This window comes from Leptonotus elevatus, chromosome 8 (genome assembly GCF_054856555.1).
Source record: "Leptonotus elevatus isolate MCC_2025b chromosome 8, RoL_Lele_1.0, whole genome shotgun sequence".
Taxonomy (NCBI): domain Eukaryota; kingdom Metazoa; phylum Chordata; class Actinopteri; order Syngnathiformes; family Syngnathidae; genus Leptonotus; species Leptonotus elevatus.
In genome coordinates, this window is record NC_141246.1 from 3380744 (window position 1) to 3403497 (window position 22754).

Sequence of the window (22754 nt, forward strand, 5' to 3'; positions counted from 1 at the left end):
CCGTTAAAGTCTATGTTTACATGAAAATACTTTGCCCAGTAATTTTTAAAAACATATTTGCGCGACCTGGAAGATGCCGGAGCCAATATTTACAGAGTGGAGCTGATTCAAGCTTATAAACATGGAAATATGACACGCCTTTGTCAATTTTTGTCTTCCCTAAAAATATTTTTTTACTTTTTAAATTATTTTCTTAAATTTTTGGAATATTCCGTTTTTCTAATATATATTATTTTATCCTATTTTGGTTTTCTTTACTATGACTTTAGATTTTTTCATTAATATTTTTACTAGTTTATTTTGGTCTAATCCTTCTGTATTTTTACCCCTAAAATTTTGTGTATTTTTGTAATTTATTGTTGTATTTTGATATATTTTTCTAGTCTTTGTTTTGAGTGTTACTGTGCTTTATATTTCCCACCCTCGCTAACATCATTTGAAATATGTCTTTCCTCCAAAAGATAGAGCAGGTCCAGCATGCGTGCGAGTGCCACGTATGTAACCAAGACCCCGCCTCTACCAATATCCTGGGCCCGGCCGGGTGCCTACCCCCTGGGCGACTCCACTCGGCGCCTCCCCCAGCTGCCGTCGGCCACCAGTTCTTTACGGACAACGGCAAGACGACGACAACCAGCCCTGCCAGGCCCGCCCTCCACCTCTACCCGCACATCCACGGACACCTACCGCTGCACAACTTTCCCCGACCGCTGCTGCACCCCACACTTTACCCGCCCAGTCCTCCCCTCACGCACAAGGTGAACGCAGTTAGGGGGTGAAAATGCCTAGCGAGCAAAGTCAGAATAATATTAGTATTTTCGCAATCTACTAACATGTATTCACTTTCTCCTCTCCAAGCCTTTGCCTCCCAATCCTACACACAACCACATAGCAGCCAAGCAGCCGGCTTTCAGCCCCACGCTACCTGAGCATATGTACCAAAACAGCTTCGGCGGCGGTGTTGGCGACGGCGGCGGTGGCGGCAGTGGCGGCGGTGGAGGAGTTGCGGGTGACTGGAACAGCTCGCTGCAGTGCCTCTCGCTCAACTTTGAAAGCCTGTGGGATGCAGCTGTGATGAAGAGCTTGGATCAATCAATCAGTCAAGTGCTGCTGCCAGAGCTGCTACAAGGTACAAGGCACTCTTACAGGCCAGAAGGCCACAGAAAGAAAGTGTTTGGCCAGTAGGTGGCGATGTTTTCTGCGGTTGTTCATGCCATGTCACACCTCAACTTAATGAGCAAAACTTCCTGATAGATCTGAAAACTGCTTGAATTTTGTTTTTACACGTTACACTTTCAAATGTACGGAAGAGGATTAGGGCCAGTGAAGAGAGAAAATAATATTTGGCTGGATATTCTCACTTTTAATCTGAGAATTCTGATTTAACCCATTTAGGTTGGGAGCGTGTGACCGTGCTTCTCCCTTTAAACCCGGGAGAGCGGATATGTCATTTTGCTGTGTTTTGACCAATTCTTGGTCTCTTAGCCGATGAAATGCATCAGAATATGCACGATAGGGTGACGTGGGCCTCATAGCATGTCCTGGGATTTTATTCAAGCGTTTATGGTTGATGCAGATTCGAAGGGAGTTTATTAAATAATAAATGACGTGATTGACGACGGCGCCGGAGGAATTCGAAGCAGTGTAATGAGTCGACAGTGACATACTGTTAAGAAATATGTTTGTAGACAATGAGGATGGTGAAAATGTTGGCGGCTTTGTAACGGAATGGACGACAAATAATTTCCCCGATTTATTACAATTATTTTTAATATTGTTGAATTTCCAGGCAAACTTAAGGTTTTTGGGGGTGACTCAAAAGTCACCCATAGGTTTTAGAGGCATGTTTTGCCAGGCGTTTTAGGCCTTAATGGGTTAAATCTCAGAATTTTGACTTTATTCTCAGAATTATCACAATTCTGACGTTAATGTGAGAATTACGACTTTATTGTCAGAATTCTCACTTTAAATTCTGACTTTAAAGTGAGTATTCTGAGATTAAAGTGAGAATCCTGCCAAACTTTTTTTTCTCCCTTCACTGGCCCTAATTCCGTACAAATTACATTTTAGTGACTCAATTCAAACAGACCCCAGACACAAAATGTCCGTCCACTGACAATCACCAAACAAAAAAAACACACTAAATAGCTCCTGACTGTTGAACCCAAAATGACTTGACTTGAATGATTCAAATATGCAAAGAAATTGGACTCAGGACCCAAAATGGCTTCCGATTAACCCATTGTGTATCTCAACTGACTATCAGAGAACCAATGAAAAACATATTCCTGACATAAAATGGCTCCTGAATATCGGTAACTTTACGAAAAGAGGCGCTGTACCAAAAAGGCCTACTGACTAATCTGTAGCCCAATCAAAAAAGATCCACCACCACCACCACCGACCCTCAGCAGTCCAATGAAAACAATTCGGATACAAAATGTTTCCCCACATCCAGACAGACCCCCAGGCACAAATTTGCTCTTTGTTCGTGACCCACGAATCCCAAAATGGCCCTCAGGTATAAATTGGCTTCAACTGATAATCATTGGCCCAACAAAAGCAGACCCCAGACACAAATAATTTTCCTTCCGTAAGTTTGTTTAACTTTAACAAATGTTTCCCCTCTTTCCCAGAGGAAATCCTGGACCCTCCCCTCGCTGACGTCCCCCTCCCGCCAACGCCCGCCGGCCCCCAAGCGGATCACCACCACCACCACCACCACCACCACCACCATCCCTTGCTCGCTGCCACACCTGCTCCCCACCCTTCCTCATCGTCGTCCTCGTCCCTGTCGTCGTGTTCGTCGTTGGAGGCCCGCGAGCAGAAGAAGAGCGGCGCCAAGAAGAAGTGTCTGTACAACTTCCAAGATGCCTTCATGGAGACCAACCGGGTGGCTATGGCGACGTCGGCGTCCATGGCGTCCGTGTCGTGCACCGGCACCACTGTCCAGTCAAGTAATAACCTACCTATCCACCTAGCATCTAAAACCTCCTTAGGTAATCTGAGACGAGGTTAGCACTTATGAAAATAGACATGACTCGACATTTTTGGGGGGGATATTAGGCTTTTGGGGTACATTTCAGGAGGAACAATATCCAAACATCACGATATGATATCATGATATTGTGGGGAGGTTGGTGATATATAATTAAATAAAAAGTCACAATATTGTAAAAAAAAAAAAAAAGGAGCTCATACTAAAAAAAAAAACACAATATTGTGCTTTTGTACATAACAGCAATGCATATAAACAACCTATAATTTCTAATAACAACCTATAATTTCTAATAACACTTAATATTGAGGTATTCCCCTGCGTCTAACCATTAGCGTAGATTTTAAACATAGAAGGGCCAAAACATGCCTTGTGAAAATTAAACTGCACTAAAAAAAACTAGCCGCCAGAGGGTGCTAGAACTGCACGAATGGAAATCAACCTGGATTTTAATATCGTGACATGATGCCGACGATATTGTGGCAGTTTTAATATGGCGATATCACGATATTGTCGTTACCGTTACATCCCGAGTACACATTCGAACAGCACTACAAAATAGCCAATTGCAAGAATCTTGTGAATGTGTAAGTTCAACTTTACTTTGTTTCACTACTTAGTGTTGTCTAACAAGGAGCTGGTCAGCTACAATTCACAACAGGTGTTGATGAATGAACCGATTACATTTCCAAGCACACATTTTTAAGTTCTATGCCCATCTGTTAACCTGCTGCTGTCACTGAAACTCGAAGCTTACTAGCCACTTCCCTCTGAGAGCATCCTGTTAGAATCCTCGCTTTGATCAATTTGCCCTGTTTATTTTTAATCTCGTGATGATAAAATGTAAATAAGCATGACGAAGATGACTGTTTATATACCAACCCTAAATGATACCGTTTTTTTTTTTTTTTAAATAATGGATTGAACACCTGAGGTGAATTTTACCATTTACCATGCGGGACTTTTAGACAAGATAATAAAAGTTGGATTTGTGTTCAAAGGTTAATGAAGGTCACACTACTATAAATGTCGTAGTGCATATTAGATTCATCCTGAAATGTCACCCCGTTTTCCCTATATCCCAAACATTTGTTGAGTAGTATATATATTTTTAATGTGTGACGTGACAGGATGTACCGATGCTTGGACTGTGGTTGCCTGACATTTGAGGGTTTTGCGTCTGGCAACAAGAAGCCTGTCAAACCCAGTAACCCTTTGCACAATTACCCCCCACCCCTTTCGTCATACAGTGCTAAATTATGCGTCATGGTTAGCACTTTGGAAAGAAGCAGTCAAAGAATGATGACTCATGTCTTACTATAAATGTGTTATTCTCTATTGTGAAACATTTCCACCTTAGGGGACATTGCGGAAAAGTAACCGCATTTGTATACGCAGAGCTGCTAACGGGGTAAAACTTAAAAAAGCAAGAAAAGCAACATAAGCAGACGCTTATTTTTTTTTAATTTTTAGTCATTTACTGGCATACGTTATCCAAAAAACAGCCAATTTCGAGCATTTTAACTCCTCTTTAACATGGCGGGTACCACATGACAGATCGCGTTCCGTTCTTTCATCAGAAAGAAAAGTATGTTTCTACCTTATTCCGTTCTTTAGTACAGCATTTGAAAATAGGTCATTTAAGTGACATTGAGCGAAAATTGAAAAGATAAGGAGAAAAAGAAGCTTTTTGTGAAAAGACACATTTTCTGCACAACAGTGACTTTGACACTAATATTTTTTACAATTACACAAAAAAGCAATACAATGCTAGAAAAAGTTTTATCCTAACTTTTTTTTTTTAAACCTTTTTTTTTTTTCCATTAAACTTGACTTATTTTAGTCTCTTTGACCTGCAACATAACAGGAGGCTTGTAATTGGAGGTGCAACGATTAATCAACTAATTGATCATCAAATGAATCAATTATTTTTGATAATTGATTAATCATTGAGATACCTTGTTCAATTTAAAATAGTCTAAAAAAAAAATGGAACTTCAGCCTGTCAACAGTAAATATTGTTTGATTTCTGTCATCCTCCATGAAAGCAGATTCTGTTTGTGTTGAATCGAAACAAAACATTTGCAAACATCAACTTTTGATCAACATTTTTGCCTATTTTCTGGCACGTTTCAGACCTAAGCAGTAACTGAATCTAAATTACTTACTACGTAGGCTTACCCATGGGCTATATCAATAATTAACACCCCATTGGCCAATAATTACGGTCCACAGTGAATTTAAACAGATTTGTGTATAATGATGAAACTTCGTTATATTCTTGTCAAAAGTTACGGGAAATGGAATTTCGGAAATTCTTGATCCATATGCTGTCATGTCTGACGCCATAGAAGTTTGACTGTGTAAATAAATGTCCTTCTATGTTTCCCTTCAATCTTCCATCTATGTCCTTTTGTCTCCCCAGATGACGTATTTCACAGTTTAGGTAAAGAGGACCACCGGCAAGTCTCCCCAGCCGCCCACCGAAACAACCCCGCCGCACTGAGCCCCCTCCCACCGCTCTCCTGCCCTTCCCTTCCGCCGGCCCCCGCCACGCACCTCCCCGCCATGGTGCCGCAGTCCTTCCCCAAAATGGCCGCCCCAGCGCCGGATCTGGGGGAGGTCCACCCCGGTCTGTGCCTCCCGCCGGCCGAGCCGGCAGTCTCCTCGTCGGACGGTCCTCTCAGTGCCCCGCCCAGCGTCTGCAGGTGGGTCCGCATGACGACTCTGGTGAGATTTTTTTGATGCGTCTGAATGCTGAACGTTTGTCGCCCGTCCGCCACCTCAGTGATCCCGATTGCGAGGGGCACCGGTGCGAGGGCGACAGGGCGTACGAGCACCCGCCCTACGACGGCGAGGAGAGCCAGGACGAGGACAGCTGCTCGGAACACAGCTCGTCCACTTCCACCTCCACCAATCAGAAGGAAGGAAAGTACTGTGACTGCTGCTACTGCGAGTTCTTCGGGCACGGCGGGGTGAGAAAAGCAAGCACGTTGTCGCAACATCTGGACAGGGCTGCAAATAATGTTTTTCTTGGGGGGGTTTTATCAGTCAAACACATTTTTCAAACATTTTTAGATTTCCACATCTTTGTGTAATGTCCTTTCTAGAACAGGACATTACACAATTGGCCATTATCCCCTCCCCCAAAGTCATGTGACTCTTTAGTATTACAAGGTCTTAGGTGTGAATGGGGAGAAGGTGTTGAATTTGGTTACTGGAAGTTCAAGATGACACACCTTATGACAACAAATTTTTGAGGATCAGAAAAAAAACTATTGTTGCTCTTACGTAAGGCTGGGCGATATGGCCCAAAAAATTAAAATCTTGATTTTTATTTCTTTCTCGGTCGATAACAATTTTAATCTATTTTAAATCAACAAACATTTATTTAAAGGTTTTATTTATTCAAAAATAAATCTTGAGCAAAATGTTCAGAGAACAATATTGTACGCAGTAAATCAATTTTAACGTAACATTCATATCTTGTGCAAAAAAATAGCTTTTCATAAGAGTGTATTATTTATATGTACTGGAGCTGTCAAAATTAATCGATTAATTGACAAGTAATCATTTATCAAATTAATCAACTATTTTAATAATCGAGCATATCAACAGTTAACTAATTTGCTCCCAAAAACGTATAAACACAAATTTTAAATATTGCTATGGTCCCAAAAATTTTATTTATGTTTTTATTTGATTTTTTATGCTTGAGCATACAGAAGGCTTTGACGCAGCCTCTGACCTGAAGAGGTTGCTTAAAGCGATGGTAGTTATTACAGAAAACGGCCAGCAGGTGGCAGCAGAGGAAAAGGAGGGGCCATGTTGCAAAAAGCTCTTTTTCCCACTGTTTTAAACAGTTTTGTGAATATTGATGAAACTTCGCTATATTCTAATGCTAATTGCTAATTAATTAAATTGCAATTTTTTTTTCCCTTGTGAAAGAAGAGATTCTAATCTTTTCCAGGCCTGTTTTTACTTTGGAAAACAATGACTTAAACCGGTGTCATAGTACATCAAACCTCCTTTTTTTTTTCTTTCTTTTTTTTCATTATATGAATTCGAAGTGCGAAATGAACACCAATCACTGTTTAATAAACAGTAATCGGGGGGGGAAATGCTTTTGTAATACACCTTAAGACAAAATTAAAATGTATCCGATTAATGGATTCAAAAATATTTGATAGTGACATCACTAATATGTACATCAGTCCACCCAGGTGTAGAATTGTTCCACTTACACTTTTGCTCCTCGCAGCCTCCGGCGGCGCCGACCAGCCGCAACTACGCCGAAATGCGTGAGAAGCTGCGCCTGCGCCTGACCAAGCGCAAGGAGGAGCAGCCCAAGCGCGAGGAGCAGCAGCCGGCGCCCGAGCGCGACTGCACGGTCGGCGGCGGAGTGGAGGACCACCGGCGGGTGGAGGACCTGCTGCAGTTCATCAACAGCGCCGACAGCAAGCCGGCGTCCAGCTCCAAAGCGGCCAAGCGGGCTCGCCACAAACAGAAGAAGATGGAGGAGAAGGCCCGGCAGGAGGCCGAGGCGCAGCAGGAGGAGCAGCGCAGGCGGCAGGAGGAGGAAGAGGCGGCGCTCCAGCGCGAGCTCCTCCGGCTGCAGGAGCACTGCACCGCCAAAAAGAAGAAGAAAGACAAAGCTAAGGAGAACACGGCGCCGATGCCCAACACCAACAACCCGCAGCCCCTCAAGCAGACGGCCCAGAACGTGCTGGACCACCTGCGCAACGGTAAGTCGCAACTCCTCCAGAGCCTCATCTGCCCCAAGGACCTCCGGCCGGAACCCCGACCCAACGGCCAGCACGGCGAGCGCGGCTTCTCGCACCTCCACCACCACAGCGCCGACGGCAAAGTCAAAGCCAAGCCCGCCGCCGCCGCCAAGATCATCACGTGCGAGCACGCCCCCGTCAAGAAGGAACCGGAAGCGCCCGTCAACCTTGCAGAGACCAAAGCGACGCGCACCAGGCCCGTCGAGGCGCCCGCGGCCGCCTCGGAGGCCAGGAGCAACAACAGGAGCGCCAGTGGGAAAAGGCGGCTGAAGGAAGATCAGCGGCGAAGCCCGCCCGCCTCCAACCCCTCGCCCTCACCGCCTCCTCATCTTCACGCTTCCTCCCAATCCGAACACGCAGAGCAGAACGGTAAACCCCCCAGCGCAGAGTCCCCACAACCCAAAGGCAAAGCTAAGAAGAACAAGAAGAAGAAGGGGGACAAGATGAACACCTCCATAGGTTGGTGTCCGTCTTTTCACTCACTACTGGCAGACGCGTATTAATCCATCACAAAGTGGAGTTCTCGACATTTTTCGGTATTCATTGATTTTTCTGGGGGGGCCTAAATCACTCGCTGCCTCAACGGGATGCGAAAGACACTCAAATGTAATCAAACCAATGAGGGACAAGCATATTGATAGAGCATTTGTATGCAATTGATGTTCTCAGACCAACATTATGATAGTCAATACAATAAATATTTTTAAAAGAAGGGTTTATTTTTCCCAATTAATCGATGAACGATTTTGTCAAATGGCGAAACAAAATACAACAGCCAATGAAACTATTATGTATTTGTGTTGCAATTATAATTGAACGTGTAAAGTAAAATGACAAAAATGTGTGGGGGAGAGAAATATATAATGATAATATAAATGCGTGTGTATTTTTGTGTTTAGACGATGTGTTCCTGCCCAAAGACATCGATCTGGACAGCACGGAGATGGACGAGACGGAGCGAGAGGTGGAATATTTCAAAAGGTACGCGTCGTTACGTTGGCAAGCCATTTACTTGTGTAGCTGGAGTCGGAATTGAAAAAGCTACAGCGGAAGCTCTAAATGTGAACAAGAACAGTCACGTAATGGCATTTCATTTTTATTGACCATTATTCCCCCTGTAGGAAATAGAAAGAAAAACAATTTGCTACAAAGTCGATGTATAATTGATCAAAATGGGAAAGTTGGAAGTTTGAATGACATCACAGATAACAAATTGGTATGAGGGATTTTTCATCCACTCACAATACTGTAATGATGAACTCGTTAACTGCCATTGACGGCTTTAGATGTCAAAAAATCATTTGAACTATTTCTATTAGTTTAACATGTTTTCCTCTTTTGTTAACAAGAGTATGAAAACCAAAAAAAAGTTTTTATTGTACATATAAAAGAGATATATTTGATAAAAGATTATTAAAAAAAAGAAAAAGAAAAGATTATTAAAAAATTTGTGCGTCAGGCGATTACATATTTTTTTTTCTTTTTCTTTTTCTGAGAGCTCAGTATTGTTCATTCGGTAATGTAATCATCATTGTTCTTTTTTTATATATATATTTTTTTTTTTGTGTGTGCGTGTATTTGTTAGCTCACCAAAAAAACATAAATTTTTTAATTGTTATTAATCACATGACTTAAATAGTTAACTCACGATTAATCACAAATTTTATATCTGGTCTAAATGTACAATATTTTTCCCCTAGGTTTTCATACTATTGTTAACAAAAGTGGAAAAAAATGTTAAACTAATAAAAATAGTTCAAATGATTTTTTGATGGCAGTGGATGAATTAAAATGGCTGTCCTATTTGTTATTAATCATTCACAATAATGTGTGTTTAGGTTCTGTTTGGACTCGGCCCGGCAGACGCGTCAGCGGCTGTCAATCAACTGGTCCAACTTTAGCTTGAAAAAGGCCACCTTCGCAGCACACTGAGTCCAGTCCACCCCCCCCCCCCCCAAACAAGCCCACCACGCGTCCCCCTTTATACCTCCACGCGCCACCAACCCACCTTTTACCCCGACTGTTTCTCTCCCGACGCTGCCTTGCTTTTTCTTCCTCCGCCCGCCATGTTCCCCTGACGGACCTGCTGAACTCGGAAGAAAAGCAAAATCCGGAATCCCTCCCCCTCGCGTGCTTCTGTGCTTTTCGTCGGCCATTTTCTCTCTGACTGAACAAGCCATGGTCTAAATTGATTATAAAAAAAAAAAAATGGAAAAAAGATCATTATTATTGTTAATTAAAGAGTTGTATTTGACATATTGTGGCTTTTTATCCAGTTGTCCCCCCAACCCAACCCCCTCATCCTCCAAACACGGCGTCTCAGAAGGGGCTTTGGTCAAATGGCGTCCACTCTCTTTGCACCCGCCCAGAATACTTGACAGTTTTTTTTTGTCATTTTTTTTTATCCTGTTTAAAAAAAAAAAAAAGTATAAAAAAAAACACAAATGTTATCAGATGCATTTTTTTTCTTTTCAGTTTTTTTTTTGACGTTGCGTAGCCGGTTTGTATGCGTGCGAGATTGAGCGAAAAGAGCTCGCTATCAAATCGATTATAGAGTGTCTATTGTATTAACACTGAAAATGCCTGACTGGCTACTTTTTTTTTTAACATATTGTTAAGTCCTATGAAAACGTGTCTTTCTTTTTGAAAGATGGAATACAATATAGTATGGCAGGGTGTCGTTTCTTGTCTTATTTCTTGGCATTTACGTTTGATTGGAGAGGGAAAAAAGTAGCATGTTAGCACAAAACTACACTTAGCTTAGCTTCACAGCCCACATTTTACAGAAGTACACCATATGCATGTTAGTGGGTAAGTTTGTGTATGTAGTTAGCATTAGAATATGATTAGTAGCTAATTAGCTTAGCATAGCAGTTGCATTAAGTGCTATTTAAGTTTAAAGTCACAACGGTCCTAGTTTTGTCTGCATTTCTGTGTATAGCTACTCATAGCTGTATGCTTAGCGACATCCATAGTTTCATGAATGGAGTGATACTGTGGCACATTTGTGTAGGACTGTACAGTTAGCATGACACTACACCTAGCAGTTAGCTTAGCACTACAACTGCTAGTTTTTGTGAAAGGAGTTTTTAAACATTTATGTGTGTCGAATAGCCACAGGCACATTTGTGTGTGTAGTTGGCATTTAGTGGACAGTTAGCCTAGCTTAGCATTTAGCTTTGCAACAACCCTTGTTTTTTGACGTTTGGAGGTAAACCAAAGCAGGTAATGTATATTGCGTAATTCATACACAATGTGCCTTATAGTTACAAAACATTTAAATTCAAAGGGAATTGAATTTGAGACATTAAAAATAATTTACGACATTTAAAAGCAGAGTAAACCAATCAGAAGTAGTTTACTAAAATACCTTGTATGTCTGGGGGAGGAGGGGCGGTGTATTTTTTTTTTTTTTGTGGCCTAGTTTTAGTAGCACATTTGTGTAGTTAGTAAATATTTACCTTAAATACTTAGCCTAGCAGAGCATTCAAACGTTCCTAGTTTTACTAAAGAAACAGTCTTGTTTTCTAACATTAACATAGACTCATTTGTGTCCATTACATTAAACTGTGCTTTAGCAGTTAGCTTTGCAATAAATAGCACATCTCCGGGGACTCGATGAATCCAATGCCACGTTTAAAAAATATATATACATGTTATTTAAAAATTCTATAACTTAATTGTGGCGTGGTATGCAACTGCTCACAGTAAGTTGCACCTCACACCGGTTAGGGTGTCATCGTTTAAAGGGAAAGTCGTTGTGAAATTGAGTACATTCCCCTCGCGCTCAGGCGGTGTAAAATGAGGTCATGGAGATGATAAATATTTTTGCTGATGTTTAAATAGCCCCAGGCGTGACGTGGGAAGAAAATTTTAATTGTGGACACAATATTGATATTACGTGTGCACTAATACTCATTTATTGGTTTGATGTCATTCCTATGAACGCCCATGAATGAGTAAGTAAATGGAGCGCACTTTTGTTTAACTTACTTTTTACTGTACAAAGAAGGTGCACTTGATTTACTCACCCACCTGTCCAGGAATTCAATCAACTAATTAAAATTGAAATTAAACAAAAATCCAAACCAAATAAAACCTAACTATAGTAAACAACCCAAAACTATTCTGACACCCGCGTCTGCGCAGTATAGTGTGTACGTGTATTTGTGATCAATCATCGAGGATGAGGAAGTGAAAGGTCGCCGAGTGGTTGCTGCCTCCTTTAAAGGTATGCAGAGCCCGATGCGCGTGATCATGTCTTTGATGACATCATCCAGCAGGAAACTCGGTGACTCACGCGCCGTCGTCTTGCCAAATGTATGAATGAATGAATGGAACGCTCGTGTGTCACCTTCAAATATGCAAATAAGCACAACACAGCGAGGGAGGGTCAAAAAGTTTCCCTGCATTGGTTTCTTGCATAGCGCAAGTGTTTTCATGGACACTTCATTAGGTACACTTGAAAATAGAATAGTGGCACAATAACATTAAAACATTTGTCCATTTATTTATTTAAGCATGGGTCTGTCCGTTCACACAAACAAAGGATGTGTGTGTGTGCGTGTGTGTGGGTGCGTGTGGGCGTGCGTGTGTTAGCGATTGTGTCTGTGTGGAAATTCCCATTCCCAAGATTAAAGGTAGTCGCACAAAATGTCTGCCAGCCTCAGAAGTGGTCGCAAACGCGGAATCACTGAAAAGTTCCCGCAGCAGTCAGGTGGGCGACTTGCAAGCGGCTTTTTTTTCTTTCTTCCACTCACGTATAGTATGTAATTGGGCTCAAAGCCATTGATGTGTGAGGGGGGCGTTCAGTCAATTTTACCCTGCGAGTGTAAAAGTGTGTTGGGGCTTTTTTAGGGTCTTTTCTTTTAACCTTATGACACAGGCAAGATAATAATAGTCATCACGTTGTCTGGAGTCACACTGCTGCCAGTGCTAAGTGGGATGGTGGCTATGCTATGTTAGCTTTTTGACCTTTTTTTTTTAAAGCTCTTTTCTACACATACATTGTTATAGCACATTTTTATGAAATTAGCCACAATTTGTAGACATTGCTAATTTAGGGGCCATTTAGTTTAGCAACGTCCCTCGTTTTATGAAAGCGGGAGGTTGTTGCCAAACATAACCATGATTTGTGTGCAAAGGGGTAAGTAAGCTTAGCTTAGCTTAGCTTCACAACTGTTTTATAAAAGTTTTTGTATCGTTTTCCAAGCGGTATGAACTTTTAGTAGACAGATTTTGTGTTTCATAATTAGCATGAAGCTACAACTAATTGCTATCTTAGCTCTTGTTGAAGGAGGATTTCTCAGCTGTCATACACAAGTCATGCTTTGTTTTGTGTTTGTGTACGTGTGTCTCGTCCAGGGTTAAAATAGTTTGGGGTATTTCGTTATAGTTTTTAAGTTTGTTTTGACATTTTTGTAAAGTCAAAATGAATTTATTTTTTTATTTTTTTTATTTTTTGAAGGTCGCCAAGAATTGTGTAGTAATGACAAGTGACTGACTTTCCTCTTTCTGACGTACAGCAATAGGGCAGATGCCACGGACTTCCGGGTTTTAAACATCAGCGCCGTTTCCGACCACTGCTGGCTGCGTTCCAACACTCGCACCCCAACCCCTGCGCCCCCCGAACCGCGCGCTCCCGCTCATCGGCGGGAGCGCGTCTCGGCTATCTGAAATGCTTCGGACACTGAGACAGACACTACACACTCGCAGCCTCGCACCCGACCACGGGAACGCGCAACCGAGGGGCACAAAGGCGTAAGCGCAAGTACTGGGACGCGGCCCACTTGTCGCAAACCGGAAACGGAAACAAAGTTGATGGGTGAAAAGTCGGAAGTCCCGCCTCCTCCGTGGCATATCGTCCATACCGAAATACACTTAAACCCTAAAAGCTCATGAAAATTGACAAATATGAAACAATGGATATATTCTCTAAAATGATAGTTTTAGTTAATTTTATAAATGTAAGATGTAGTCAGTTTTTTCAAAGCATTTTCATTTTTTATTTTATTTCGTTATTTTTTTTAAACGTTCTTTTAGTGACGTTATTAGTTTTCGTTAACTCTAACAAGTTTGGGCTCGTGACTGTTTATGCATGTGTTTCTGTTTGAGTCTGAGTCTGTGTGCGTGCGGTGCGCGCGTACGTCTGCATCCTACTTCCTGTTTGAGCAGGGGATGTCCGACTTCCTGCTCCGACTCCACCGAACCCGTGACAACTGATTCATGCACACTGTGTGTGTGTCAAAGTGATACTACACACCGCTTTGTTGCCGCCGCGAGCTCGTTGTGCGCTCGTAATGCTATACTAGTCGTTTTACAGCTGGTGTGTGCGCGCGTTTGTGCGCGCGTATACGTGCGTGTGTGTCACATGACCCGTTCAGGCGGAGCCGGGCGAGGGGATTTCCCCACCACACTCATGTAAATGTGACATGACACGCTATCAGTATGAGGTCACTGACTTTTTTTGAAACTTAAGAAGCGACATCTTGGGTACTGGCTAATGCAAAAGACGAGCAGTTTGACGCACTTTGGAAATAATACACATGCTCAGATTACTTGTAATTATTATGCTTCATGATCTTCATCCATGTGAAGACACTGATGTTACTCTTCGCCAAAATTATGTGATGATTCAAGAGGTAAATATTACCAATATGCAACACTTATTTATATAAACCTCTGCAAGCATATACATTTCTACAACATTCCTAGGAAATCACAATGTCCCATTACTCACGAGGTATTTATAAAAAAAAATTTGAGCAAGCCCGCACAAAAAAAAGGGTCAAATAATGGAACCTCGCTCCCGTAATTTAATGGATCTGTTTCATTTCTTTTGAAAGAATATTTATTGCAAAGAAAAAGCTTATTAAAGTTTGGCAATGTTTTCATAGTGGTAGTCGGTAGTTCACAATGAAAATGTCAGACAGATTTTCATTCATGAAATATTTTATTATAAAAATAGAGGATCAGCTAAGATGGGGGTGGGGAGGGGGGAAGCACCATATTTTCCAAAATCTTTTTTTTTTTTGTGCCAACATTACAAATTAAATAAATACATTTGTCTATTTTATACAGTACAGTATAAGAATATCTTATGGCTTCTGTGTATGAAAATAAATTATGAATAGATTTCTAGCACCAAATAAGATTTTGTGATTCAACAGGAGGAAGCTTATACAGTTTGCATCAAAGTACGCAAATAAAGTCTTGGGCCACCATTACATTGATTGTTTTAGCGATTGTTTGACATTACAGTTGAAAGGTGACATTTTGGAACAAAAATCTTAAAATTGAATGGGTTTCTTATTAAAAAGATATTTCTGAAAGTTTACTAATATTCATTCAAACAAAAGTCGAAAGCTTTTGAGTTTTTACGTAAAAATTGTAATGAAACCCCCCCCAGCAAATTGTTATATTTTTTTCCGAAAACGGTAAAAAAAAAAAAATGACTCAAGCAATTATGCTATTAGGCTAACAATATGTTTTAGTCAATGGAATAGTTACGTGAATAATGGCGGATAGATTCCCTGCCGAAAAATGTGCCTATTCCGACCCACGTGGTGGCCTACGACTTTAGCGCGTGACCTGAGCTCAAATCGTAAAATGATTGTCGCTGATAAGGTGCAACATAAAAGTCATTTTGTCCATGTTGAGGTATTCCATGTAGTGCGCAAATTGTTCCGGTCGTGCTCACAAGGTGGCGCACTCCTCGCAGTGGTTGAGGTACCGGGCAGCGTCGTCCTCACTGAAGGTGGCCAAGCAGCGCGGGCACTGCAGATCCGACGGGACCTCCATGAGGGCGGCATCCTGCGGTAACGGCGCCGGCGGGGGTGCCGCCGCGGAGGGAGCCGACTGACGTTGCATGTTGGTCCGGGCCCCCCCCGTACGGTCCCCGGCGTCCCAGTGGTGGCGCCGCGAGGACGTGGATGACGACACCCGGTGGCCGATGTGCACGTGACACACGGGGACGTCCCTGGTTTCTCGGCTGGCTCCCTGCCAAAGACGTTTCGTAGCCGTTAGCATGTAGCCAACACGTGACCACCAAACACGATTGGATATTTTTGATAAACGACTGAATAGTGTCCAAAAAAGTTGTGAAAATATAAATACATGTGTAACGATACGTAATGGTAGATATATTCCGAAAAGTCCCTCAGAAAAAAACATGAAAATTATGAGCAAAAACAAATTGTGCATTTTTTCCAAAAATTCCAGTTTCCATAAATGACATGAAATATGTAATTGCACTATAATTTTCTAAACATAAAAAAAAAAAAAAATTGTAAACATGTTTTTTTCCCAAAAATGTCCCCAAAATTTTGGGGGGATTAAATAAAAAATAAGTTTGATTATCATGAAATTATCGTGTAGAAAACAATAAAAAATTAACCTGAGTATTGTCGAAAAAATTCAAAAGTAACATAATTTTTTTTACTACAAGCAAAATTGTTGGATTTTTTTTTCTCCCGCAAAAAATGTCCAAAAGTTCACTTTCTCTACATGTTTTTTTTTTTTTTAAAGGAATGAACGTTACAACTAAAAATCATTGTGAACATTTTTTTTCCCATTTCAGAAAAGTCCAATTTCATTGACAGAATAAGATTGTAGAATTGTTAGCTGTTAGTTGTTCACCTGTTTGTGTAGCTGCTGCTTCAAGTGACAAATTTGCTCCTTGAGGTCTTGAATGCGTCCCTGCGCTCGCTCCCGGTCAGCCCGCTCCGACTTAAAATCCTCCGTGTAGATGAGTACCTAAAGAATCAATCGAAATGTGGGAAGAAAACGTTAAAAGGATGACAAATGTTAAATCTGCAACTGTCAAAATGATTTCTTCATTTTTAAAAGACAAAAAAAAAAGTTAAAAACTAGAAACTTTTTTTTTTAATAGTTCAGGAGTTCAAATCTGTTTTTTAAAAATTCCAAACTTTTTTTTTTTAATGCTGTTTAAGCTTGCACCAGGTTTCCCATGACCTAAAATGCTTTTGCAATTAACAAAACACTTAATAGAAAGAAAACAAAAGTTGTATTTCCGTAAGCGTGGCGTTTCGAACGTTAGCAATGCCCACGTTGAAGCTAAGCTAGCACCGACCTGCTGCTCCAGCATCTGGACGCGTTCTCGGTTTTTCCCGCTGGCTTCCTGGGCTTCTCCTCGCATCCTGGCACACTCGCTCAGTTTGTCCTCCAGCAAGCCGTTGAGTCGGGAAATCTCTTTCTGAAGCAAGGCGGCGCTAGCCGAGCCCAGCGAAGGAACGAGCGGCGCGACCGCAGAGTTTTTGAGGCGCTGGCGCAATCCTCGGATGTATTCCTCCCGGCTGGAGTCGTACTTTTGCCACTGCGAGTTCAGACCTTGGACCTGCGACCACATGATGGTTGGAAGGCCTTTCGCAATAAAGTTTTTGTGAATGATTTTTTTTTTTCTTACGTAGGCAACACGCTGCTTCAGCTGCTGGTTCTCCTCCTCAAGTTGTCGGATTTGCGAGTTTGTACATCTGTCGGGCGGCTGTTGGCAAATAAGGGATGGGATTAGCATTCAAAATCAAATGTAGTGTTTTTTTGTTTTGTTTTTTGCAATGTGAAGAATATGCTAGCGGAATTGCATTCAGAATTGCTTTTCTTTGTTTGTTAGCATTGTGTAAAATAGCTAGCTGCATGGCGCTAACATCCAAATCCAAGAAGTTATGCTTTTGCTAACATCCAAATCCAAGAAGTTATGCTTTTGCTAACTTTGTGAAAAAATGCTAGCTGGACTGCAGTGAAAAACAAAAAACAAAACTGGATTTGCATTAAAATACAAACTCCAGAATGGTTTCTGTTTGCATTTTTAAAAAATGGCGTCGGAATTACATTTGTGCTCGTTATCACTGGGAAAATTGCAAATGGCTTCCATATTAGTTTGTTTATTACGTTTTCTAATCTAGGTAGTTAGCTTTTCTTTTTTTTTAACCCACTTCTGATCTATATGAAACATTGCAGAGCTATTAAACGTGGGAAACGGTTTTATCACGTCAAATAAATTGCTAGTAGTTTATTGTTGGATTAAAAAATAATAATTCTGGGAAAATCTGTTGTTTTTTAGTTTTTTTTAGTTAGAAATTTGGAAAATTGCTTGCAAGATTGTTTTTGTCTGTTTTTAGCATTTTAGCATGCTAGCATTTTAAGAAATGACTAGCTTGTGTTCAAATCTGAATGCAGAATTTTTTCCCCTGACGAGTTAGCGTTGTGGAAAAAAATCTCTCGTTTGATATTGTGATACGATATCTGCAAGTCTCCCAATTTATCGAGATGTCGTTAGTTAATAAAATCTCCATATTTGACATTATCATTATTGTTCACATAAAATGTCTTATTCTTCCGCAAGTCTCACTCACTAGGGCAGCAACTAACTTTTTTTTTTTAAACAATCGATTAATCTGTAGTTTATTTTGTGGATTAATCAATTAATCTAACTCAACAACAAAAAAATTCCATCACTAATTGCTTCTTGTAGTTATTGTTGGCAAACTATGGCGAGACGCCCACCTGCGTAGCGGCTTGCTCGCCCACCTGGGCCCCGCCCTCCTTGCTCTTCTCCAACTTGGCCATCAGCTGCCGGCACACCTGGACGGTGGCGCCCAGCTGGCCCCGCAGCTGCTCGGTCTCCTCGGCCAGCGACGTGCACAGTACGGCCCTGGTGGCCTCGGCCGAGCGCAGCCTCCGGAGCTCCAGGTCCTTGTCGGGATCCCCGTTCGATTCCCCGTGGCTCTTTGCGCCGCACTTGACGCTCTCCAGTTGCGCATCCTTCTGACGCAGCTGCTCGCTCAACCTCTGGATCTCCTGGTAAGAGCACTTGTAATCAAAATGTACCCAATAAAGTTTGTTTAAAGTTTAAAAAAATTAAAATTAAAATTGATTGCGTTCAAATCCAAATTCAGGATTTTGGAGGCTTTTGATAACATTGTGAAAAATGGCTTTAAAATCCACAGACATGAATTTGATCCGCAATTTTTTTTTAACATTGTGAAACATTCAATTTACATAAATTTTTTAGGGGCTTTTTGATATTGTGAAAAATATGATAAAATTCATCCACATCCAGGGTTTTACTTTTTTGCATTTGTGAGCATCATGGGAACATTGCTATCGAATTGTGTTTAAATCAAAACTAAACATTTTTCCCCTGCATCTTTTAACGTTGTGAAAAATTGTGTTTAATTCCACACAGCCATGTTATTTTTAGGCTTTAGAAAAATTTGTGAAAAATGACATTAAAGTCCAAGTATAAGATTTTCACCTCTATTTTTAGCACTGAACCATTCAACTGTATTCAAAGCTGTTACATTTTAGTTAGAATTAAGAAAGATTGCTAGCCAAATCCAGGATTTTAATTGTTGCCTTTTGGAAAACATTAGTAAAAAAATTATAACAAGATTGCATTGAAATATGAATCTAGGATTTTTTTCTTTTTTAACATTGTGAAAAAAAAAACTTCCAAGGGTTTTGTTAGCATTGTGAAATATTGAAATAAAATCCACACCCAATTAACTTGTCAAGAATTGTGTGAAAATGTTTTGTTTTTGTTTTTTAGCTTTTGTTAACATTGTAACAAATTGCAGGCTGGTTTATATTAAAAGGTTTATATTAAAATCACTACCATGTTTTTTCTTTCTAAACCCCTCATATTTCTTAAATTTAAGTCTTGCAAGTGTCAAATTGCAATTTGTCTTCTCTAAAAAATAATACTTAAAAATCTCAAAATAGATTTTTTGTTCACAAAGTGTTACTTTTTTAAATAACTCTAAAAAATTTGATTTAACTGTGTAGTGAAAAATAACTATTTTGAAAGTGTTTCTGTTTCTCATGTAATGACAATCTCTCTGAAACAAAACATTTGATCTAGATAAACTTTTTTTGGGTTTGCCTTTATTCATATTTGATTCCCAAAAAAAGTGATTTTCCTGTAAACTCATATTTTTCCCCTCGAACAATTGAACCATTTTCCTTTTAACATTGATCAATGAAATTATTATTTTGACAACCCTGACCCCCCCCCCCCCCCCCAAATATATTCCAGTGACCCATTTTGGGGCCCCAACCCCCCAGTTTGAGAACCCCTGCTCATGCTAACAATAACCAGAACTGAAATAAACAGCCTCGACGAACAAACTAAAGCTAAATATGTACCTCTTCTTGTCTGACCACTTTCAAATCCGTCTCGTTGCTCTTCTGCTTCAGTTTGTAGAGTTCTTTGCACAAACTCTCCAGCAGTGACTTGGACGGCCCGACCACCACCGACTGGTGGTCGCCCACCCCCACGCAGAGCCTCTCGTGGCCGGCCAGCCTCAGCTTGAGCTCGGCTATAATGTTGTCCTTAAGCGCCAGCTGCTTGGCCAGCAGCTCCATCTCCTGCCGGCTCTCGTGGTACAGCGTGTTGAGCGTGCTGTAGCTGCGCTTCTTGTCCGCGTCGGTTGCGTCCATTTCCGCGGCGGTTTTCGTGGCTTGACTCCGTTTTTTTAGTAATCCACCATTTGACGGTTCCCGAGCCGCGTTCCCTTCGCGAATGGAGCCGAGGAGGGCGCACGGTTGTTAGGGCGGTGTGGCTTCACGCCGTCGATGATAATATAACCGAGCGGGGGATTTCCTGGGGAACTTCCCTTGGAATTTTGGAGATTCGTCAAAGTGAGCCTTGTGTGCCCGAGCAGACTCACCGTCTCCGAGCGACATTATGAAACAAATTGTCCCCCTTATTATTTTTTTTAAATCTTAATGAACATTTGCTCAAAAAATCGGAATTAATGGCGAGAAATGTATACAAGCTAGCTGGCTGCTTAAGTACTGGTGGTGCGTTCCATAACCGCAGGAAAAACAACCATTTAAACTCTTAATTAGCCTTCGGCGGATTCAAAACGAGACAAATAAGTGTAAATGTTTATAAAACTACTCATAGATCTGCGCTGACGTTCACTCGTGGGTGTTTGGCAACAATTTGGGCCGGAACATTGGATGGCGCCGTGTGACAGCGGGGTTTACAAGGTTTCCACACGCACACGTAAACGCGACATCATTACGAATTCCCCAACGGTTCCCACGAAGTGCACGACACAACCTGTTTTTGTGTTGTCATTGAATGCAACATGACCAAATTATGGGAAATAAATACACGTCAACTACTCGAGCGTGGTCAACAGACGGTGCATTCATGAGCCGCAAGAAATTCGAAAGTTTTGATTAGCGTCAAACAAACGAAAAATGAGGAAAGGGTGTCTTTAAAAGTACCGAAACATCTACCCTAACGCTCCTTGCAGATTTTTTGGAAACAATTTTGGCCGGAACGTCGGAAAACGCTATTTACATCGTAAACGCAAACGTAAATTCAGCGTCATAGTAAATTCCCCGGTTCATAACAATGGACAATACGTTTTTGTGTTACAATATCAGTGAACGCACCATTATGAGAAAACATGCTAGCTAACATTCCAACAGTAAAGCACCGCTGGAGTGTAGGACACGTAGATACAGGTAGGGGTGTGGGGATGACCTTCTGACCTCTATAAATGGAAATGCCATTAATCAGTTCCACCCCCCCCCCCACACACACACACACACATTATTAAATAAAATAAAATGAATTCAAGATAAGAGTAAAACAATTTCAAAAACACCCTCTTCTGAGTAAATTAACATAGCTAAATGTCCACTAAAATGTGTAAAAATGCAATGAAATATACAATAAAAATAAGAAATGTAGACAATAAAATGAATGAAAAAATAAATAAAGGGTCCTGAAATCAAATGTTCATTTTTTTACACCCCACCCCCCTTCTCTCTATATTGAAAAAGCGAATTTAACTTCTGATCATTTGGCAATTTAAAAAACTTAATACAAAAACAAATGCCTCTTTGGGCAGAAAACGAGAAAAACATGAACTTATTTATGCATTTTACACAATTCCATGACCTCATCTTGCTTGTTCGGCTGCGCAGAGTGGTTAACAATGCGACTTGTGACCGCATGCAATCAGGTTTGATTCCCTCACTTACTGCCCTTCAAATTCAGTAAATATGATACACAGCTCCATCTTTTGGACATATTAGGTATTGCTCCCGTTTACTGCCCCTCATAACACGAGCGTTCCAGTATGATCGCGTTCTTATTCTTGTTTGTTTGATGACAGTATGACAGAAACGCAATTGTATGTTTTTTCCCCCAGCTTTACGCAAAAAAACGACTTAAATGATGATTCAGTTGAAATGAATGTATCAAAAAACAGTGAACCTCAATAATTGTTTAAAAACATTATAAATGATTTAATGCAAATGTACATTATTTTTCTCAAAAGTTATAAAATTAATTTAAAAAAAGTTGAAGCCACTGTACCATTATGTAGTTATAACATTTAATTCAAGATCTTTTTTTTTATCATGTACCACACCTTGATTTTTTTTTAAAAAATTACGTTTTATATGTTTAAAAAATTATATCTATTTTATATTATTCTTTCTTATTTTAAAATAATTGACCAATCTCTATATTTTTTAGTTTTCTTTTTATTCCTTAACTCAATTTAAATATATATATATATATTCCTTTGTATATCATTTAGATTATTTTTCATTCAAATTTAACATTTATTTTACACATTTGTATATGGTGACATATATAATATGCACAATATTTAAAACAAAAATAAAAAATAATTAAAATTGTATTGCTACTTAGGATGTTACTTCTTGCTCCATAAGCTACTATTTAGCCTACACATGCAAATAAGCCGTCATTTGAAAAAAAAGAAGAAGAAAAGAAGCATTTTTATGCATATACATTTTTTTTTATAATTACACTTACTTACAAGCAAAAAGCACACCAATATGTTAGTTGTATTTTGGTGTGCTATGTTTGGAATTTACATTGGAAAAGCCAAATCAGCAGTTTTGGCAGCAGATTGCTAACACTGCACATCGATAAGCCGCATAGCCAATTAGCCTTAGCGGAGCAA

General features: G+C 40.5%; 2 protein-coding genes across 3 annotated transcripts in view; one reads left to right on the top strand and one right to left on the bottom strand.

The window, feature by feature from the left end:
* The window catches only part of fam193a (family with sequence similarity 193 member A), a 23687-nt gene extending 13232 nt beyond the window's left edge, over positions 1–10455 (top strand). The window contains exons 15-22 of one of the 2 annotated variants that reach the window (XM_086082283.1): positions 462–755; positions 856–1126; positions 2634–2996; positions 5421–5703; positions 5784–5970; positions 7257–8238; positions 8679–8760; positions 9618–10455. In XM_086082283.1, coding sequence (XP_085938409.1) covers positions 462–755; positions 856–1126; positions 2634–2996; positions 5421–5703; positions 5784–5970; positions 7257–8238; positions 8679–8760; positions 9618–9711 — 2556 coding nt within the window. In that variant the 3' untranslated portion in view covers positions 9712–10455. The remainder of the gene's footprint in view (positions 1–461; positions 756–855; positions 1127–2633; positions 2997–5420; positions 5704–5783; positions 5971–7256; positions 8239–8678; positions 8761–9617) is intronic. The other variant, XM_086082284.1, reaches the window with a different exon arrangement.
* A 4313-nt stretch (positions 10456–14768) lies between these two features.
* On the bottom strand, positions 14769–21258 carry tnip2 (TNFAIP3 interacting protein 2). The gene is made up of 6 exons (XM_086082834.1): positions 19942–21258; positions 18301–18594; positions 17204–17281; positions 16871–17134; positions 16417–16533; positions 14769–15777 (listed from the first exon to the last, which is right to left on the bottom strand). Exons 1-6 carry the CDS (start codon positions 20233–20235, stop codon positions 15475–15477), a joined length of 1350 nt encoding a protein of 449 aa, XP_085938960.1. The 5' UTR covers positions 20236–21258; the 3' UTR covers positions 14769–15474.
* Positions 21259–22754: the final 1496 nt, after the last annotated feature.